We start from the raw sequence: 18812 nt of genomic DNA on the forward strand, positions 1-18812 counted from the left end.
CCAGGGGGAAGACTAGCGGGAGGGTCACCCTCCACAATCTCACAGTCAGTTACTCCACCGTCAAGAGTCTGCAGTTCATTTTCATCACTTCCCAAAGCACATGTGGAATGCTCCACAGGGGCTTATGAACAGCCACTTAGTCTAGTTCTCTGCCTCTGAAAACAAGACCAGGGGGCTTTCCCATAAAGAGGGCTGTGGCGGCTTTCTAATACATTGACCTAATTTACTTTTCTGGGAACCACTCAGTCCCTGGGGAAAGGAGAAGCCTGCTTTGTTGGCACATTTATTTTACAGCTACACCTCCTTTGTCTTAGGGATGTTTTGTGTATGTCAGTGCAACCAGATAAGACACGCAGCATAAAAAAGCCTGCAACACTGCCCAGCACGACCCATCATTGATACGCTTCTTTATTCCAAAATGAGCCACTTCTGTTCTCTTATGTCTTTGTTATTATTTGTGATTTTGGAACTTCTCAGAAGAATCAGGAAGAAATACAACAATGAACAGTCTTCAAGCCAGGTCATATAAATGTATAAATAAACTCCCTGTATGATACGTCATTTTGTATCGCGGCATATTATTTTTTACTTAAATGCCGAAATACTGCCACTCTACATTACTGTTCTTAATAATTTACTCTATTTTGCTTTTTAAAATATAGCTTGCTTAAGGATCCCCTTATAAATAGTGGCATTTTATTTCTAAACTAAATAAGATAGGGTTTAACTGATGTTAAAGCTGTAACTGCAATACTTTGGCCACCTGACGTGAAGACCTGACTCATTTGAAAAGATCCTGATGCTGGGAAAGATTGAGGGCAGGAGGAGAAGGGGATGACAGAGGATGAGATGGTTGGATGGCATCACCAACTCAATGGACATGGGTTTGGGTGGACTCCGGGAGTTGGTGATGGACAGGGAGGCCTGGTGTGCTGCGGTTCATAGGGTCACAAAGAATTGGACACGACTGAGTGACTGAACTGAACTCAACTAACAAAGATTGTGAGCCTAAAAAATATATATTTTTGCTTGGCTTGCGAGAGTAAAGATGAAGCACTTCGGTTTGCTTGAAACTCTCTGGATACAGTGCCTCCTCCAGGAAGCCTTTGAACTCTTTCCTGCCAGGATCAGACCCTTCCTCTTTATGCTGCCCTGTCCTCACTGGTATTTTATCTCATTTCTCTTTCCTCCTCTAGACTCTGACTGCTTTGTGGCTGTGACATTCTCTGCCTCTCCAGCATCCAGCTAAATGCTTGACACATAGCAGGTGCTTAAAACGTGTTCAGTGGATGAATAAATAGCCTAAAGTTATGACCCTGTGGCTTTCCAGTCTATCCACTTATACATTTTTTTTTTTTTCCTGACATTGACGGAAGCCACATAATTGGCTAATTTGATGAGTGGTCATTAAATCCACAAGTCATGAACTATTTTATAATTTAGCTCATAGTCTACAAATAGGACCAGTTCAAAGGTTTAAAGTGATGGACTTGGTATCATGAGTTTCGCTTACATTCACACCAGGAACCCCTTACCCAAAGTCTTAAAAGCTCTCAGGACAATTATTTCCTCCCCTAAAACTAAGCTGCCTGTCCAGCTCAGTTGATAAAGCAGGTCGGTTCGATCCCTGGGTCAGGAAGATCCCCCTGAGAAGGGAATGGCAACCCACTGGAATATTCTTGCCTGGAGAATCCCATGGACAGAGGAGCCTGGCCGGCTACAGTCCATGGGGTTGCAAAAGGTCCAACATGACTGTGCGACTAAACAACAGACAACAAAAGGGAAACACTCTGTACATTAACGTCAATACCTGGATTTTGAAACTCAGAGCAGGGAGATGGGGCGTCATCTTATACCCAGCTCGGAAAGTCAGGCGTCTCAGAACCCGGCACGTGTTGCCACCGCTCCCCCGGAATATTGTCAGACCAATAGGCTTGTGCGAGGCACTTTTATGGACAGTATAAATATTTTGAGCTGGAGGCATCGCCACCAGCTGATATTTTCTTTCCTCAGGACCAGCTGTTCAGGAGCATCCCGGACCGGAGCCAAGCACATTTAGGACTTGGATCTGACCCGGCCCGGCGGCCCAGCCTGCGCAGCGATGTCGATGGTGGAGGAAAACCGGCCGTTCGCCCAGCAGCTCTCCAGTGTCTACTTCACCATCCTCTCCCTTTTCTGCTTCAAGCTCTTTGTGAAAATCAGCCTGGCCATCCTCAGCCACTTTTACATAGTGAAAGGCAACCGCAAGGAAGCGGCTCGGATAGCGGCCGAGTTTTACGGAGTAACCCAAGGACGAGGTATGTGTCTGGCCTGCGCTCTGGTTTCACGCCGACTTTATCTTTCATCCACAACCCAAGAAAACACCCCAGGTTTCCTCCTCTAGGGACCTATTCAAAGTGACTGTTTTGCCAACTTCTCATCATGGAAAATATTTAAGTCACTTCCTGGCCTCAGAAAAAAAAGAAAATTACTTTTTTGGGTTTAATCACATCGAGGTATGATTGCAAAATAACCTAATGGGAACATGCTCTAAGATAGATGTTTTCTTATTCATAAATATTTTTAAACTTTTAACGTTTCACTTGCCAAGCCATACTTTTACAGGGTTCAACTGCTGATTGCATTTCAATTGTCCTTAATATACCCGAGTTTTTATGATTTTTTTAAATCAAATCTTTAGGAATATGTAAAATGATCGTTACAGGAGAAGATTTTAAGGTTTTGTTTGTTTTTCACAGTTTTTGACTGAGATTAGCCACTTCATTATAAAGTAAAGCATACTGTGGAAAACACTTGAGATTTACGGCATGGGTTTTCCTGATGGAATTTTTGTCGCTTTGCTCAATTTGTAAGAAACTGATTACAAAAGGACAGGAACATGAATGAACAAATGTTGTATGTATGCAGCCAAGTACATCCATCTATATTTCTTAGAAGAAATTGAAATACGAAATTAAGTGAGAAACAATCATTTTAACCATAGACTTGAAAGATTGTAAAACAATTTACATTCTATTGGACTGCTATTTTGCACAACAAAAGCAATTCTTATGGTGGGCTTCAAGGTGACATTTCAATTTCTTCAAGTCTTGATTATTTCTGGTTTGAAAATCATCAGGCAAGCATGCACATTTTAGAGCCCTAAATATCTCTAAAGTAACTTAAATTTTTGTAATCAAAATATACTACCACAATATTAGAGAATGTATTTTTTTAAAAGAATGCTTAGAATAGAAAGCGTGTATCTGCTTTTCTATACTTTTCAATTTGTGAAATAACTTAGTTTAAAAATCTAGGTGACTCTGTAGGTATATGTAAAATTGAACAAAGGTAGAAAATATTTTTTGGTGTATGTGGTAGATAAGGAATACATTTTCCCCCCAAAGAAGATTGTTCTTATGCAAAATGAGAAAGTTACGTGTTCGCTCAAAGTGAGGGAAATCTAAATGACAGGATGAAATCTGGACAAGGAAGGTGGGCTCTAGAGGAAACAGGCAACGTTTAATCTTTCACCCACCAGCTCAGAATAGGGATAATTGTTTAAATGTGGCATATACCATGTTGGTAAAGGGAATATTCTGTTTTAAAAAACCAGCAAACGTAAGAGATTAGATTTTAAAGTAAACCTCATGTTTTTAGATATAAGACTAAATAGATGATGCAGGCATAAGGTGATGAAGTTTACGGTCACGGGCAGCCCATAACTCATTACTTCATAATCAAATCCCGTCTACGTGTTATGAGAACTGCCGTACACAAGAACTGAAATATTGGCTAGAAATCCAACAATTTTGGTGAATTGACAAGGGTTTTTGAGGAAGCTTTGAAATCTCCTTTTGAACTTATTTACAAATAAAAGAAACGGTTGTTCCCTCTTTAGCCTGATCGCAGTCTGTTCATTCTGGGAAGCCCCCGGGAAGCTGGGAAATGGCTTCCATGTTCCCATCTGTTTTGATGAGTTTGTGTTAAGATATAGTAGAACTCTAGGATTATATTTCAAAAAGGAGAGAAAGAAATTAACACTCACTAATAGAAAATACTTTTTCTGGGAATATAAATGGGGAGCATCAAAATTTCAAATCTGTTATATGTTATTTATAATTTTGTACCTGTTTATAAGATTCTCACTTCCTATAGCTTGCATTCACATATATATTGACCAATACAATATATTATAATGTGTATTCAGTGTTGGAATAATAAGTCTCCAATTTTATTTTAATGTTAGGAGGACAGTCAGGAACCTTACAAACTCTTGGTCTACCTCTAAGAATTAATTCTTCCTTGCCTAGGAAGAAATTGTACTTTGTTTTAATATAGGTTTTTCATTTATTTACTACGATTAAACTATCTTTATTGTGTTTATGTTTTTATAATTAACCAATCAGGCTTAATTATCTTTGCTTAATCTAGCAATTTCCTCCTTCCTAGGAAAGATTATCACCTTCGTTCCACTCTGAGTTAGGTTTCTCGTTCCTACTTTCAAGACTTAGCCAGATTGTTCCCCAACATTTCTGATGGGGAGCTGCCAAATTCCATGAAATATGAGATGGTGTGTGTATTTTCATGTCTTTCATAATCACCGAAGACCCTGTTGACAACAGTCTGGATATCCTCCCAGTGAGCAATAGTTCTTTGGTAGGAAATAAAAGAAACTCTGTCTTCCCGGATACCGTTGCAAATCAGCTCATTGTCTTAGACAAATAAGGGGTGATCTTTCTTAATATACTTTCCAATCAGGCTGGAGACCTGGTAGGAACAGGTAAGAATACCAAAAACCAACAAGGTAACTAAAATTGCTTAAGATTGTTTCCTTCTTGATCCCTTTGCTATTCCAATAAACCATAAAAATCTGACTTTTCACCCTGTTACCAACTGCACCATCATACTGGAGGGACCTCTTAGGCTTTTCTATGTAACTATTTCCCCATAAGGTTCTTGCTGTTAAATGTCCTGATGACAGTCTCCACATACCTGAGGTCTAGTCTATTTTTAAAGCCAGCACTTTACTTTGAGGCTGATTCAGTGAAACTAACAGAAGTTGAAAGGTGTCTCTAGCTGTTACATCAGACAGTACAGAGAGCAAGTGAGATGTTGGGGAGAATGCCGATTTTATGAAATCCCTCTAAAGGTGTGGAAGAAGCATGTGCCACTGACAACTCACAGACACCTGGAGAAACAGCTAAGGGTCTACCTTTCAAGTTCTATCTTAGGCTCTTAGGGGAGTTCAGTAGTTTAACCTACATGTAGACAAGGTCAGTTCTAAGTGTGTTTATTGAGCACCCTGGTATAAAGGCATTGAAGAAATAGGATATAAAAAAGGCAAAATGTACTGTTCCCAACCGTAAGCAGGTTATTCTAATTGAGATGTCTGTTGTTCAGTCACTAAGTTGTGTCTGACTCTTTGAGACCCCATGGACTACAGCATGCCAGGCTCCCCTGTCCTTTGGTACGATGTATAATAATTACTTTCCAGATACACTAAATACCAAATGAGCCTGAAGCATGGAAAGGTCAATTTCAGATTTGGACCTTCAGAGATATTTTCATGGAGGGTGAAGATCTTGAGTTGACTCCTAGGAACCCAGGAGGGAGCAGAGACAGGAGTTAGGGTGCACATATGATGTTAAGAGATAGTAGATTTGCCTGGAGTTAAAGGTTCATGAAATAGAAAAAATGGTAATAAATTGGGCACAGATATGAAAGAATTTGAATAGCAGGCTAAGCAATTTGAACTTAACTTTGGCAGCAGTAGGAGTCATTGGGAGTGTCTGGTATGAGGGAAGTTTGGAAAACATATAAAATGCTAATTTAAGGTCAATTTATACAGTAGTGGTCTTTGGAGTTGGGTAAGGGGACAGGGTTGAAGTTGGTAGATCAGTTAGACCCTGTCGTCAGGAGATGAGGCCCTAGATTTTCTGGTAGTGGTAGTGGCCTGAATGGAAAGAAAAGAATGACAACAAAAAATAAACAAAAATAAGAAATGAATGAACCTGATGGTACCTTTAAATCCATCAGCGGAGAGAGTAGTGGTTACCTTAGGGTCTCCCAGAATTAGACAGTGACATACCTAAAGGAAAAGTCTGTCAATCAGAAGAAGGACTAATTACCCACCCAGGTGGGTCTGCAGTTCCCAAGTAATGCCACCCCTGAGAGCTGGGTCCTCAGCTGCCTGGCAAGTCTGATGGGTCACTTCTTCTAGTGTGAAATGTCAGGGTGAGTTGGGAAATCATAGCTCTAGACTCTGAATTCCTGTCTTGTTTTTGATTTATTTACTGTTTATTCCCTTTGTTCCACTTTTTCATCACCAAGTAACCTTACGGTTATGACTTGGCTCCCCCTCTGCCTCTGTCCACAGAGATAGAATGTGCTGGCTTGCCCTGGGAGGGTTTCAGTCCATCTGACATTTATGATTCTCGTGGTAAATTAATATGTTTGCATCTTGACATCACTCTTTGGTGCACTGTGCTCTTTGAGTTGTAAGTCCACCTCGGAGATGTGACTTAGCTCCAGCTTTGCCGACAGATCAGGTTTCCAAGCCTGCAAGGCCATGGACCAAATTTTAGAGTGTGGAAAATTCATCGAGGTAATGACTCCATGAAGCTGTCTGAAAAACAATCTCGTGACACCCAGCCTCCTCAGCACTCCTTTCATAGTTGAGGCTTGATATAGAATATAGAATGTGTGAGGAATCATCTGGTAGAATATTTGTGCTTGAGATTTCAGATATTTGGTTTCAGGGTTGCCATTAAGCATGCAGTTTTTTTTTGTTTTTTTTTTTTTCCAGTGAGTCTATTGTTGACATTTCGAAATAGGATACAGGGTAAAGGTGCAGTCTGAGTCGAGTCAATGACAAAGGACTTATCATTTTGGAGAACATTGGAACCTGGGTAGGAAAAGCAGCTAGAACTTTGTATGATATAACTTTTTTCTCCATCAGTAGAATCCATCCCAGGTTTAAAAACAACTTAAGGGATTTAACTTTATGGCTGATGCCAGCAAGGGCAACAGTCATGCCCATTATACCTGTTCCCCAGGAACAACTTGTTTGCTGTGGGTTTCGGTGCTACTGTATTGATTGTGAGGTTAGTTATGTTGGGAACATTTCTCAGAATCTCAGCATTGAAAAATGTCAAGCCAACCTGTAGGCTCAGTTCTTTTATAGTGCTCATTGTATAAAGGTATAAAAATGCCTTGAAGATGTGAGAGTCTGGGGATACATTTTTCTATACTTAATGGAAAATCACCAGATAAGAATAACTGGAATAAATAGAACAGTTCTTCTATGGCAAGAAACATGAAGTTATAATCAAAATTGCTACCAAAAAGGTTTTTAAGAGACTCGTTTTGCCCACATTTCTACTATTTTTTTTGGAAATGCCAGAGCACTTTTTTTGGAAGGGACGAATATAATACTGTGAATTTAAACAGGAATCTGAGAACAAAGTTTCCAGGGTGCAAAAGGCTTTGTCATATTTTAATGTATTAATATTGTTCCTCTTCCTCTGTATTTGGAGAAATGCTTAGATTTTTGGAATTAAAGAATGCAGCATAGCTCATTATTGCTTAGGAGGGGACTGGTTTCCTAGGAGTATTCTTCCATACCTTTTACTTGTGTGTATTCTGTATCAAAGGCACAGTGCTAGGCATTCAGGATGAAATATACAGACAAATCACTGTCTGTCTCCTAAAGGTATGTATCATCTAGTGAGAGAGACAAACAGATGACCAAGTAATTTGAAGGATGGTGAGTGCTGATTTGCACAGTTGAAGGGGTGCTCGGGGAGCACAGAGGAGAGAGTGTGGAGATAAGAAGGTTCTGCCCAGGGTTTATCAGGTAAACAAAAGCTGTGCTAACCACAGGCCTCTTCTCTCATCATGCATGTGTCCTCATTCATCATGCTCCAGAGCTTCCCAGTTCCCGATTGCTGCTCCCTGTTCACCTTTTCATCTCTCAACCTATTATTACCTCTAACTCATATGTGTGTTGCTCAGTCATGTCTGACTCTTTTCAACCCCATGGACTGTAGCCCATCAGGCTCCTCTGTCCATGGAATTCTCTAGGCAAGAATACTAGAGTGGGTTGCCATTTCCTTCTCCAGGGGATTTTCCAACCCAGGGATTGATCCCAGGTCTCCCGCATTCAAGCAGATTCTTTACCGTCTGAGCCACCAGGGAAGCCCTCTATCTCATATATCTCCTGCCTAAATCTTTACCTGTAGGTGCACAGTTTTATTGCCGAAAGAATTTTTTTAGACAAGAGCCAGTGTGCTCACTGCTTATCCATTAAGCCCTTTGAAGAATAAAAAGTATGTTGGTGAACAATTTAAAATTGAATTTTGTATATAGGTGGCATGGTTATAGTCAACTCTAAAAATTTTATATAATAACTGTAGTTAAAGAATGAAAACTAGGTCTAGACCTTCTGCTTTTCAATTTGCACTCTCTTTTAGAGGATGGTAAATTATGAAAGTAAGCTACTTCTCTTATTAATTGACATAACTGATACAATTTTGAATTTAATTCAGTTCAGTAAACACTTGAATACCTGCTCTGCTCCTGGCACTGTATTATGTGCTATGTGTACATGGATGAATGCATATATGTGTATATATGTGGGTGTACATACATGTATTTAACACACAGAGTGTACGAGTTGCTTTTGAGTCATAGGAAACTTGGGTCAGTGGAGCCAAACTTTGTACATGTAAAACCAGCAAAGAGCAAGCACATAGGAAATTCATAAAGTGCTACATTGAACAACATTAAATTCTGCAATGAATGTTCCCTAAGGAAGTCCATTGAGAGTATCAGATCCTAATGAAGATGGAGCTGAAGGAAAAACTTCAAAAGCAGAACATATGTGATTATGTATAAGTGCTGATGGAACCAAGCTGCATGTAAAGAAAAAAAAAGAGAACTTTTAGATGTGGAACTGAGCAAGCCTGGTTCATGGGGACAGAGGCTGAAGGATAAATATTTGCTAAGAGACAGAGTCAGTGCCAAAGTGAAAAATACATGCATCCTCAGATTGTATGTCCCGAAGTCAAAAGTTCTATTACAAGTTTTCCAGTGCATTTACTGGATTCAGCCTGAAAGAAAGAGCCCCCAACCCATGAGGGAAACCAGCACCACCGTGAGTACTTTTATAAAATCCCAGGTGTAATGAGTCAACATGTCATTACGTGTGGTCTGTGAACTACGTCTCAGAGGTCGAATACCTCCCGGGTGCCGAATCAGCTCTGCACATCCTCAGAATGGGCCCACGGAGGCTCGTGGACTCTTGCTTCATCTCAGCACAGGAAGCTCATTCTCTAACCTGGGGAAGAGAGAGGAAAGTTGATCCCTGGTGACAGACCACGCCATTGAAAGCAAGGGGGGTTATTTGGAATGCCTCTTCTTCCAAAACCACCCTCAAATAGTTTCTTAAAGGAAGAAAGAGTCTGCTCACAGCCTGTGAAGAACTTTTGGCATTTCTTCTTCACCAGCTGCACAAAGAACAAATCATTCATTCTTTCCAGCCTTCTTACAGCAATGCTACAAAGCAGACCATTGGCTTTTCAGATTGGAAATGCCCCAAGAATATCAGGTCATGGGAGGAGAGGCTTAAGGAGCCTAAAAACTGTTCAATTGTTAGCACTTCCTGGTGGCCTGTAGTTAAACAAGCATACTCTGTGACATGTAGGTTGAGGAGGACATGTAATGGTTAGAATGGTCTGTTTTCTCAATCCTATAATTCTTCATGGTCAACTGGGGGACAAGATTTTTAAAATCAGTCCTCTAAGAAGATTTAGGAGATTTTTAGAAGAGCCTCAAGGACTGAGAGGCTAGGTCAATGTGAGGGAACAGGTTCCCATGGCCCCTTTTCCTTCGTGAACAGAACCGCTTGACTTTTATGAATCTTCAGATGTTGGACTGCAAGAGGAATTTTTCTTTAATGTTTAAACTGTCCCATTTTATTTAAAATACGATGTGAGTTAACACACATCTTTACAGACCCTAACCACTCTATAAAATGAGTCATAACTGAGTATCCATTCAACATTCTTTCCTAGGGATTAGAACAACAGAAAACATTTGGGGCCCGTCAGGAATGGGCATAACTATGTCCAATGGCATGAGGGCATCCTCTCTCCATCAGAGGAGCTAAAATTTCCATGTCACCATCACCCCTACTGAGCAAAATAGAAACATTCAGAAATACATACACTCTTTCCAGAAGGCTTACCGTCTTAAGCTATGGGCAGAGCACAAACAAACATTTAATACAGAAATGTCATTGATGTTCTTAAATAGAAACATCAGTGCATCTCCATCATCAAGTGTGCAGCTTGATTTAAATGAAAACTGACAAGGATGCAGTTAAAGTTAAGGCTGGTACGTTGAAAATCTGTTCTTTCCCATCGTAACACCGCAGCGGTCCTTGTGAGTCAACTGAAGCAGGTAGTCTGCCGTCAAAGTGCTAACAGATGATCTTCTAAAGAGTTCTCAGCACCCAGAGACAGGATAGCAGTTAAATAATGAGCGTATAAGTCATAATGACTCTGTGAGTGAATCCCTCAGGAACAACCAAACACATCCTTGATTAACCACTGAGAAGACTGATGAGCCCTTCTGTTTTCCAAATTCTGCCTCCTTCCCTAGAGAAATGATGATCCCCATCATCCATCAAGTCAAAGTAGTAAATTATCTAGGGAATGAAAAGATGCACCAAAGGAGTTTCTGTCTTGAAAGCTTTGTGTCTTATTTCCCTCTTGAGCCATGGTCAGGATGGGGAATTTGGACAGGAAAATGTACCCGTTCTCTTACAGTGCAAGTACATAGAACCTCACGGGCTTCCCTGATGGCTCAGCAGTAAAGAATCCTCCTGCCAATGCAGGAGGTGTAGGTTCAGTCCCTGGGTCGGGAAGATCCCCTGGAGAAGAAAATGGCAACCCTCTCCAGTCTTCTTGCCTGGGAAATGCCATGGACAGAGGAGCCTGGCAGGCTACAGTCCATGAGCTCTGAGGTTCTCTCTCTCTGTTTCCTGTAGTTAGGATGAAATTGCTCATCTGTTAAAATCTAGTAGAGGAATGAAGTTTTATGTATCCTTACCGTTACTCAAAGGAAGGAGCAAAACAAGACCGAATTGATTTGGAGAGAATCGCTCCTGTATAGTGAATATTAAGCCCTGAAACCATGCTTGCATATCTAATTGGTGTGACCTTCCAGGAACGTGAAAGACAGGGAGGTCTGTTTAAGTAAGCTCAAAATTTATGGGAAAGCTGCTGCTGTTCTGGAGAAGGAAGTTATAATTTGGGCTTACTGACCTTTGCATAAATCATATTGCAGGCAACACAGTGATTTTATTGTTATTGTTGAGTCACTGAGTCACGTCCAACTGTTTTCGACCCCATGGACTGCAGCACGCCAAGCCTCTAGCTTGTAAGGTGTCTGTGTCATCCACGGGATTTTTCCACTGGCTCTTTCCAAACAGAATATTAACTATTTAGAAAGTGTTTCATTGTGGCATGTAGGATCTAGTTCCCTGACCACGGATCGAACCTGGGCCCCTTGGTTTGGGAGCGCAGAGTCTTAACCTCTGCATGCCGCCAGGAAGAGCGAAGATCCCACATACCGCAACTGACTCATCACAGCCAAATAAATAGATAAATGTTTTTTAAAATTAAAAAAAAGTATTGAAAATGTAAAATTTCCCCCAATTACAAGCGAAAATGAGAAGTGGTTATGTGCCTTCGGAACTCAAGCTATTCTTGTTCAGATATTTTTCTCTGACAGGCTCCATAGAAAAAGCAGGACATTCTGAGCTGTCACGTGGGATCTTAGCCCAGGTGTTGGCAGGTTGGTGAGAATGACGAGGACCTGGAGGGGATGCTGTGGTGTGGGCGGGCTAGTTCACAGTTTTCAATGATTTGCAGACATTTTTTCCCTACCATCTTATTACCCTGTCTAAGAAACTCCTCTTGACAGAAATTCTTTGGACAGAAACGTTTTCCTGGGCAAACCTGGTCAAATACCTGATTGTGAAATATACTGTAGGAAGCCAGGTTCTTCTGGAAGGGTCCTAAGGTTCTTCTGGAATGGTCCTAAGGTTCTTCTGGAAGGATTCTAAGGTTCTTCTGGAAGGGTCCTAAGGTTCTTCTGGAAGGGTTCTAAGGTTCTTCTGGAAGGGTCCTAAGGTTCTTCTAGAAGGGTTCTAAGGTTCTTCTGGAAGGGTCCTAAGGTTCTTCTGGAAGGGTTCTAAGGTTCTTCTGGAAGGATTCTAAGGTTCTTCTGGAAGGGTCCTAAGGTTCTTCTGGAAGGGTCCTAAGGTTCTTCTGGGAGGATTCTAGAGTGTGTAGTGGTGTGTGACAGTGATGTGCAACAGCACACTTCTGCTGCTCTGTTATGGAGCCCCCAGAGGAGGGGCTGACTCCTCTGAACCTCCAACATTGAAAACCCTGGATGTTGACTTCCTCCACCGAACTGTCCTTCTCACGCTTTTATTTTTTCTCTGAATTCCTGGCAGCTGAATAGGGAAGACCAAAAAAAAAAAAAAACAAAAAAACAAAAAAAAACAAAAAACCAATCATGTCAACACTAACAGCAAAGAGCTGAGTCTGAGTCAGCCTGTTTAGGAAGTCGGCTTTTTCCCTTCATTTTCTCTGCTTTTTTTCTACCAGCTGGTCTCTCCAGGAAGCCAGCAAAATGGCTTTTCACTGGACATGTCTTACAAAAAAGTTTGGGTTTTTTTCTTATGAGGAAAGAGAAAAGTAAACCTTTTAAAAAATGAGTCAACTATATTTGGGAAGAGGATGCAAAATTATTTCACAGAAGCATTAAATACTTTCAAAGTCTATCAGTATTTAAATTATCTGGGAACCTAGACACATGGTTGCAAAATACCCCTTCAAGAGCTTTTAGGAACTGTTGCTTCTTTTTTTATTTTATTTTTTAAATTTTTTATTTTTAATTAGAGGATAATTGCTTTATGATGTTGTCTTGATTTCTGAAGTATATCAATATGAATCAGCCATACGTATACATATTTTCCCTCCTTGACCCTCCCTCCCACCTCCCACCCCACCCCACCCCTCTGGGTTATCACGGAGACCAGGCTGAGCTCCCTGAGTCATGCAGCCACTTCCCAGCAGCCGTCTGTTTGACATGGCAGTGCCTATGTTTCAGTACCACTCTCTCAATCCATCCAACCCTAGAACCATTGCTTCTTTATCAGGCTACTGCAAGGATTATATGAAGGTGACTAAGCCTCTGCTCAGAAAATGAACCATAAATAATGATTGAGTCTTCTCTCTTCAGAATGAGAGCATTAAACTGTATATTGTAAATGGGGAACAAAGTGATGATACAAACAGCAGGAATGTTAAGCCTGTTGGTTGGTAGGTCTCCGGGGCTTGCGTCGTCCTGCAATGTCTGTGATCAGGGTGAGGCTCAAGTCAGAAACCAGCTTTACTACCGAAAGCTTGGCTGGAATATGTTGATGGACAGAGAACTTTCTCAAATCAGTGTCTTAACAGCCACTTCACAAACTGGAGAGTAACATTTCTGAGACTGCAGCAGCACATGACGACTCTCCCAGATTATCAGAAGGGAGCTCAGGCTAGCCCAGTCTTCACAGACACTTAAGGAATCATGCTTCTGATAGAATACTGGCCATTTGTCTTATGAGGTGATGGAAATCCAGTTCTCTGTTGTAATGCCAGAATCATAATAGTCCAGCAGCAATGCTCTTGAACGTAGGAGCTTTTAGAGGCTTCCCAGGTGACTCTGATGGTAAAGAACCTGCCTGCCAATGCAGGACACTAAGAGATGCAGGTTCGATCCCTAGGTCAGGAAGATCCCCTGGAGGAGGACATGGCAACTCACTCCAGTATTCATGCTGGGAATCCCATGGACCAAGGAGCCTGACGGGCTACAGCCCATAAGGTGCCACAGAGTTGGGCATGACTGAAGTGACTTAGCGCTCCTGCAGAAGCTTCAAAAGCTATGTTTGGAAGTTGGCAAAATACCAATCAAATGTATATATACTGGAGTATGTGCACGGTTTTGCTTCATATGTTGTGTATAAAACCTTCCCCGCCCTTTCTGATGATAATGTCATGCTTTTGGTGTAGTCCACAAAGACTTTCCGTACATATGATCCCTTTTCACATCATCACTGTGCTCTCCCAACTACTGCATGGTATCACACTCCTTTGTTTGTAAGGCATCACCTGTTACAATCCTGCCTCGGCCAGTGGAATGGCCCCTGTGTGCACCAAGTAAAGGTTAATCTGGAGATTCTAGGGCAACAAATGAAGACAGGAAATCCATCCTGTCCAGAAGTTAAATCATTATTTAACTTTAACCCACTCCCCTTTTTTTCTTAATCAGACTTACTGTCCCTTTTCTCTGTTTCCTTTTAACCTCATGAGTTGGCATTAGACAAACAAATCCTTTATGTGTATTTTGTACTCAGTTAATGTTTGTTAATATATTCAAGTAGCTTCTTCACCTTGTAGGAACTCAAAAACCTCTTGCCTTTTGGAGAAGAACGCTACTTGTTTACCTTTTGATTTCTCGCTTTAAGCAAAGGCATTTTTATTCTTAATCTTTTAAACTTTCTGAGCCAATCTTCAAATGTTATTGAACATTTTTTTCTCCGTTCATTTAAAATTGAACATGGTACTTCAAAGTGTGTACCGTGAATAGAAAACACACCAGAAACCAGATACCAAAACTGAACCGACAGGGGATGGCTCTTTCTGTCTATAAAGCAGACCAGGAAGTTGTCGGGTCTTAGACGTTGCAGGAAGGGATTTGGCTGATGTAAAACTTTGAATCAATACCTGCTAGAACAAGTCCTCCAGGTTTCAGTTCTTCCCCTTCAGGCCAGTCTGTATGTTACTCTGTGTGTGTGTGTGTGTGTGTGTTCAGTTGTGTCCAACTCTTTGTAACACCATGGACTGTAGCCCACCAGTCTTCTCTGTCCATGGAATTCTCCAGACCAGAATACTGGAATGGGTAGCCTCCCATCTCCAGGGAATCTTTCCAACCCAGGGGTCGAACCTGCATCTCTTGCATCTCCTGCATTGGCAGGCAGATTCTTTACCCCTGAGCTACCTGGGAAGCCTCTGTATGTTACTCCCAGGCCCCAGATTCTTTAGTATCTGTGTTAGTGGGAAGACCTGGGTTCGATCCTTGGGTTGAGAAAATCCCCTGGAGAAGGGAAAGGCTTACCCACTCCAGTATTCTGGTCTGGAGAACTCCATGGACTGTATGGTCCATGAGGTCGCAAAGAGTCAGACACAATTGCGTGACTTTCACTTTTTTTTAATTATCACAATTGTAGGAATGATAAAAATAAATGTTTTAAAAATCTTGCTTTTGCTTAGGCACTCAACTGGCTTCTTCAGGCACAGGCAGCTAGAGGATTCCAGTAGGAGGAATGATCTGTTTCAGTGTCAGGAACTCCCTTCTCCATGGTTAAGGCAACAAATTGGCAAGACAGAGCCACAGCCCCCATTGTGGGGTGGCCTCCTGTTTGGAGGTGGATGGGCAAGGACAGACTGCCTCGGGACATCGGGCCACTCTGCCCAGGTGTCTGGGATGTCGCCCTGCCCAGCAAAGTTGGAGTTGAGGCCAGAACACTTGGGACCCTCAATTTTCTATGCTTTCTGCTCTAAGACCTGCTTCTGCAAGTATATTCAACGAGGCAGAAACACGTGTCAGTGTACCCGTTCTTCAATTTTCATGAAGAATATCAAGATAAAGTTCCTAAGCTACTGCCAGCCTCTAAACCCGCCATGAGCTCATGGTTAATGGTGAATAAACTATTTGTGGCTAGAACTATGGGGAGGAGTGGATTATGTGTAAAATTGTTCTTGCATTAAGCTCTTGTCCGGATGCATATCAGATTTTCCTCCCCGCAGCTGTTGTCCTCCGACTGGAGAGCACAGGTTGCTGGTTGCATTCCTTGTATGGGTTTGTGGCCTTTTTGAAACCTCACACTGATGTTTAGTAGCACCAGAACAGTGTGTTAACGAAGTGGGTGAAGAGAGGAAAGGATGAGAAAAGTGTCATTTCATGAGAAGAGTAAACATTCACCCTTGTTGTTGGTTACCTGCCAGGGGCTGTTCTAAACAGGCACAGTTGTTGTTGCTGTTGTTCAGTCACTCAGTGGTATCCAACTCTTTGCAACCCCATAGACTGCATGCCAGTCTTCCCTGTCTTTCACCATCTCCCAGAGCTTGCTCAAACTCACGTCCGTTGAGTCAGTGATGCCATCCAACCTCATTCTCTGTTGCCCCCTTCTCCTCCTGCCCTCAATCTTTCCCAGCATCAGAGTCTTTTCCAATGAGTTGGATCTTCACATTAGGTGGCCAAAGTATTGGAGCTTCAGCATCAGTCCTTCCAATGAATATTCAGGTATAGTCATAAACTCTTTGAATCTCGACAAGAACATGAGGATCTAGGTGCCATTGGTAATTAGGTCTTGTTTTGCCTTGCTTATTTTATGTTCCCTGGTTTTGATTTGTCCACCTGTGGTTAAGAAGCAACACTGCAGGTTGGGAAAACTCACGAAGGGAGCAGACAGTCTCCTTTTCAGTCCTGTTTTGCTGGTAACACTCCAGGTGACTCTGAGGACACCCCCTACCCTCTCTTGACTTCAGCTTCTTTATCTGCAGAAGGGAGGAGTTAGGCAAGATGAGTGGGTGGGTTTTGGACCTTTTATTTTGAAGCCATTGACTCTGTGTGTGTATGTGCATGTCAGTCTGGAAGTTCAAACCGTAAAGCTGGCGAGTGGCAGCAGGACTGTTTGAAGACAGAGCTCACGCTTTGCAAATGCACTCGAGGTGGCTCTGCTCAACTCACGGGGCTTTTGAAGCCATTTGTGAGTGGCGCAAGTTGATGGTATCTGAAGTCCACTGGTGGGTCTGAAACACATAGCGTTTCTTTCACGTTATGTTGACTACTGCTGAATCCTTTTTGTACCAGAGAAGCTTTTAGCACTCAGAACCCAAGCTACTCTATATGGATTTATCACCCCCATAACCTTACCTGCCTTATTCCAGAGCACGGGGAATGTTCTCAACCGAGCTGTTCAGAACAACTGTTGTGGGTCACCAAATAATGTGAACTACCTGATTTCATAGCGGCAGACCCAGCTCTTTGCTCTTGCAGACAAAGAGACACACGTTTTCACTTATTCGCTCTGCTGGTACCCCAAGGTCATTTGATGCCTGCATGATTGACAGTTCTGCCCTCAGCCACGCTGGAGCGCTGCTCCCTCCTCCCAGAAGTGCGCACTTTCTGTGCTAAGAGAAAGTTGCTGGGTCATCTCTGTGTGTCCCCTGGAGGTGAGCGGTAACCTGTCTGCACACCTAGGAGAGGATCTGAAGCCCCCTCGGTCATAGGGCAGGTATTCAGCAGGTTTAGGCTGTCGGGGGTGGGGGCTGGAGGGGAGGCCCCTAGAGTACAGGACACCAGGGTGAGAAGAGCCAAGTACCTCCCCATCTCTTACTGGGGTTCTGTTTTTTGTTAACCTCCTCCTCCAGCTCCCCTGTATCTCAATGGTAAAGAATCTGCCTACAGTGCAGGAGATGCGGGTTCAACCCCCAGTCAGGAAGATCCCCTGGAGAAGCAAGTGACAATCCACGCCAGTATTCTTGCCTGGAGAATCCCATGGACAGAGGAGCCTGGTAGGCTACAGTCCATGGGGTCTCGAAAGAGTCGGACATGACTTAGCAACTAAGCAACAACAACCACCCCCCCCCTCAATATTACAACCTATTTTGGCTAGCCTCTGTTTGTTAATTGGCATCGTCTTGATCAAAAGGTAAACTACATCAAATAAAAAATGAACAGAACTCATTTATGAAGTGAAAGTTGTTCAATCGTGTGTGACTCTTTGCGACCCCATGGACTATACAAATCCATGAAATTCTTCAGGCCAGAATACTGGAGTGGGTAGCCTTTCCCTTCTCCAGGGGATCTTCCCAACCCAGGGATGGAACCCAGGTCTCCCAAATTGCAGGCAGATTCTTTACCAGCTGAACCACCAGGGAAGCCCAAGAATACTGGAGTGGGTATCCTTTCCCTTCTCCAGGAGATCTTCCCAACTCAGGAATTAAAATGGGGTCTCCTGCATTGCAGGCAGATTCTTTACCAACTGAGCTATCAGGGAACTCATTTATAGAATTTAATAAAACACCAAAGCAGAAACCCATGAAACCACCAAGCAAGTCAAGAAGTAGAGCGTGCTTGGGACTCCGGAAGCCCTCCAGGTAAACCTCTGTAACCACAACATCTCCCTGTCCCCAAAGAGAGAGTCACTATCTTTGACTGTAATCATTTTCTTACCTTTATAGTTTTCACTCCTCTGCGTACAGCCTAAATTGATAAGGTTTGATTTGGCCTGATTTTAAATTTTATGTAAATCGAATCATTCCCCAAGTATTCTTTCATGACTTGCTTTTTTTCACTGAACAGTATGATAGGAAGATTTATCTGTGTATGTGTGAAGTTTATTCTTGTTCAATGCTATAAATTCTATTCCCGGTTTAGGGTAATAAAGAATGAAATTGCTATAAATGTCCAGCACTAATCAGTTGGTATGGCTCTATGACGGGAATTGCCAGGTCAAACAGCATGAATATCTTTGGCTTTCTTAGATAGTGTTACACTGTTTTCCAATATAGTTGTGTCTATAGTGAAACCAGCACCATATAAATTTGTGGTGCTTCCTATTATTGCTAATATTTGGTATTGCCAATATACTTAATTTTTGCCAATCTAGTGAACACATAGGTTTAATTTTCATTTCTCTGGTA

General features: G+C 42.1%; 1 protein-coding gene across 1 annotated transcript in view; it reads left to right on the plus strand.

Annotated features, from left to right (window-relative positions):
- Positions 1 to 1981: 1981 nt before the first annotated feature.
- Positions 1982 to 18812, plus strand: part of ASB5 (ankyrin repeat and SOCS box containing 5) — a 39803-nt gene continuing 22972 nt past the window's right edge. The window contains exon 1 of the mRNA XM_055567470.1: positions 1982 to 2297. Coding sequence (XP_055423445.1) covers positions 2102 to 2297 — 196 coding nt within the window. The 5' untranslated portion in view covers positions 1982 to 2101. The remainder of the gene's footprint in view (positions 2298 to 18812) is intronic.

This window comes from Bubalus kerabau, chromosome 2 (assembly GCF_029407905.1).
Source record: "Bubalus kerabau isolate K-KA32 ecotype Philippines breed swamp buffalo chromosome 2, PCC_UOA_SB_1v2, whole genome shotgun sequence".
NCBI lineage: Eukaryota > Metazoa > Chordata > Mammalia > Artiodactyla > Bovidae > Bubalus > Bubalus kerabau.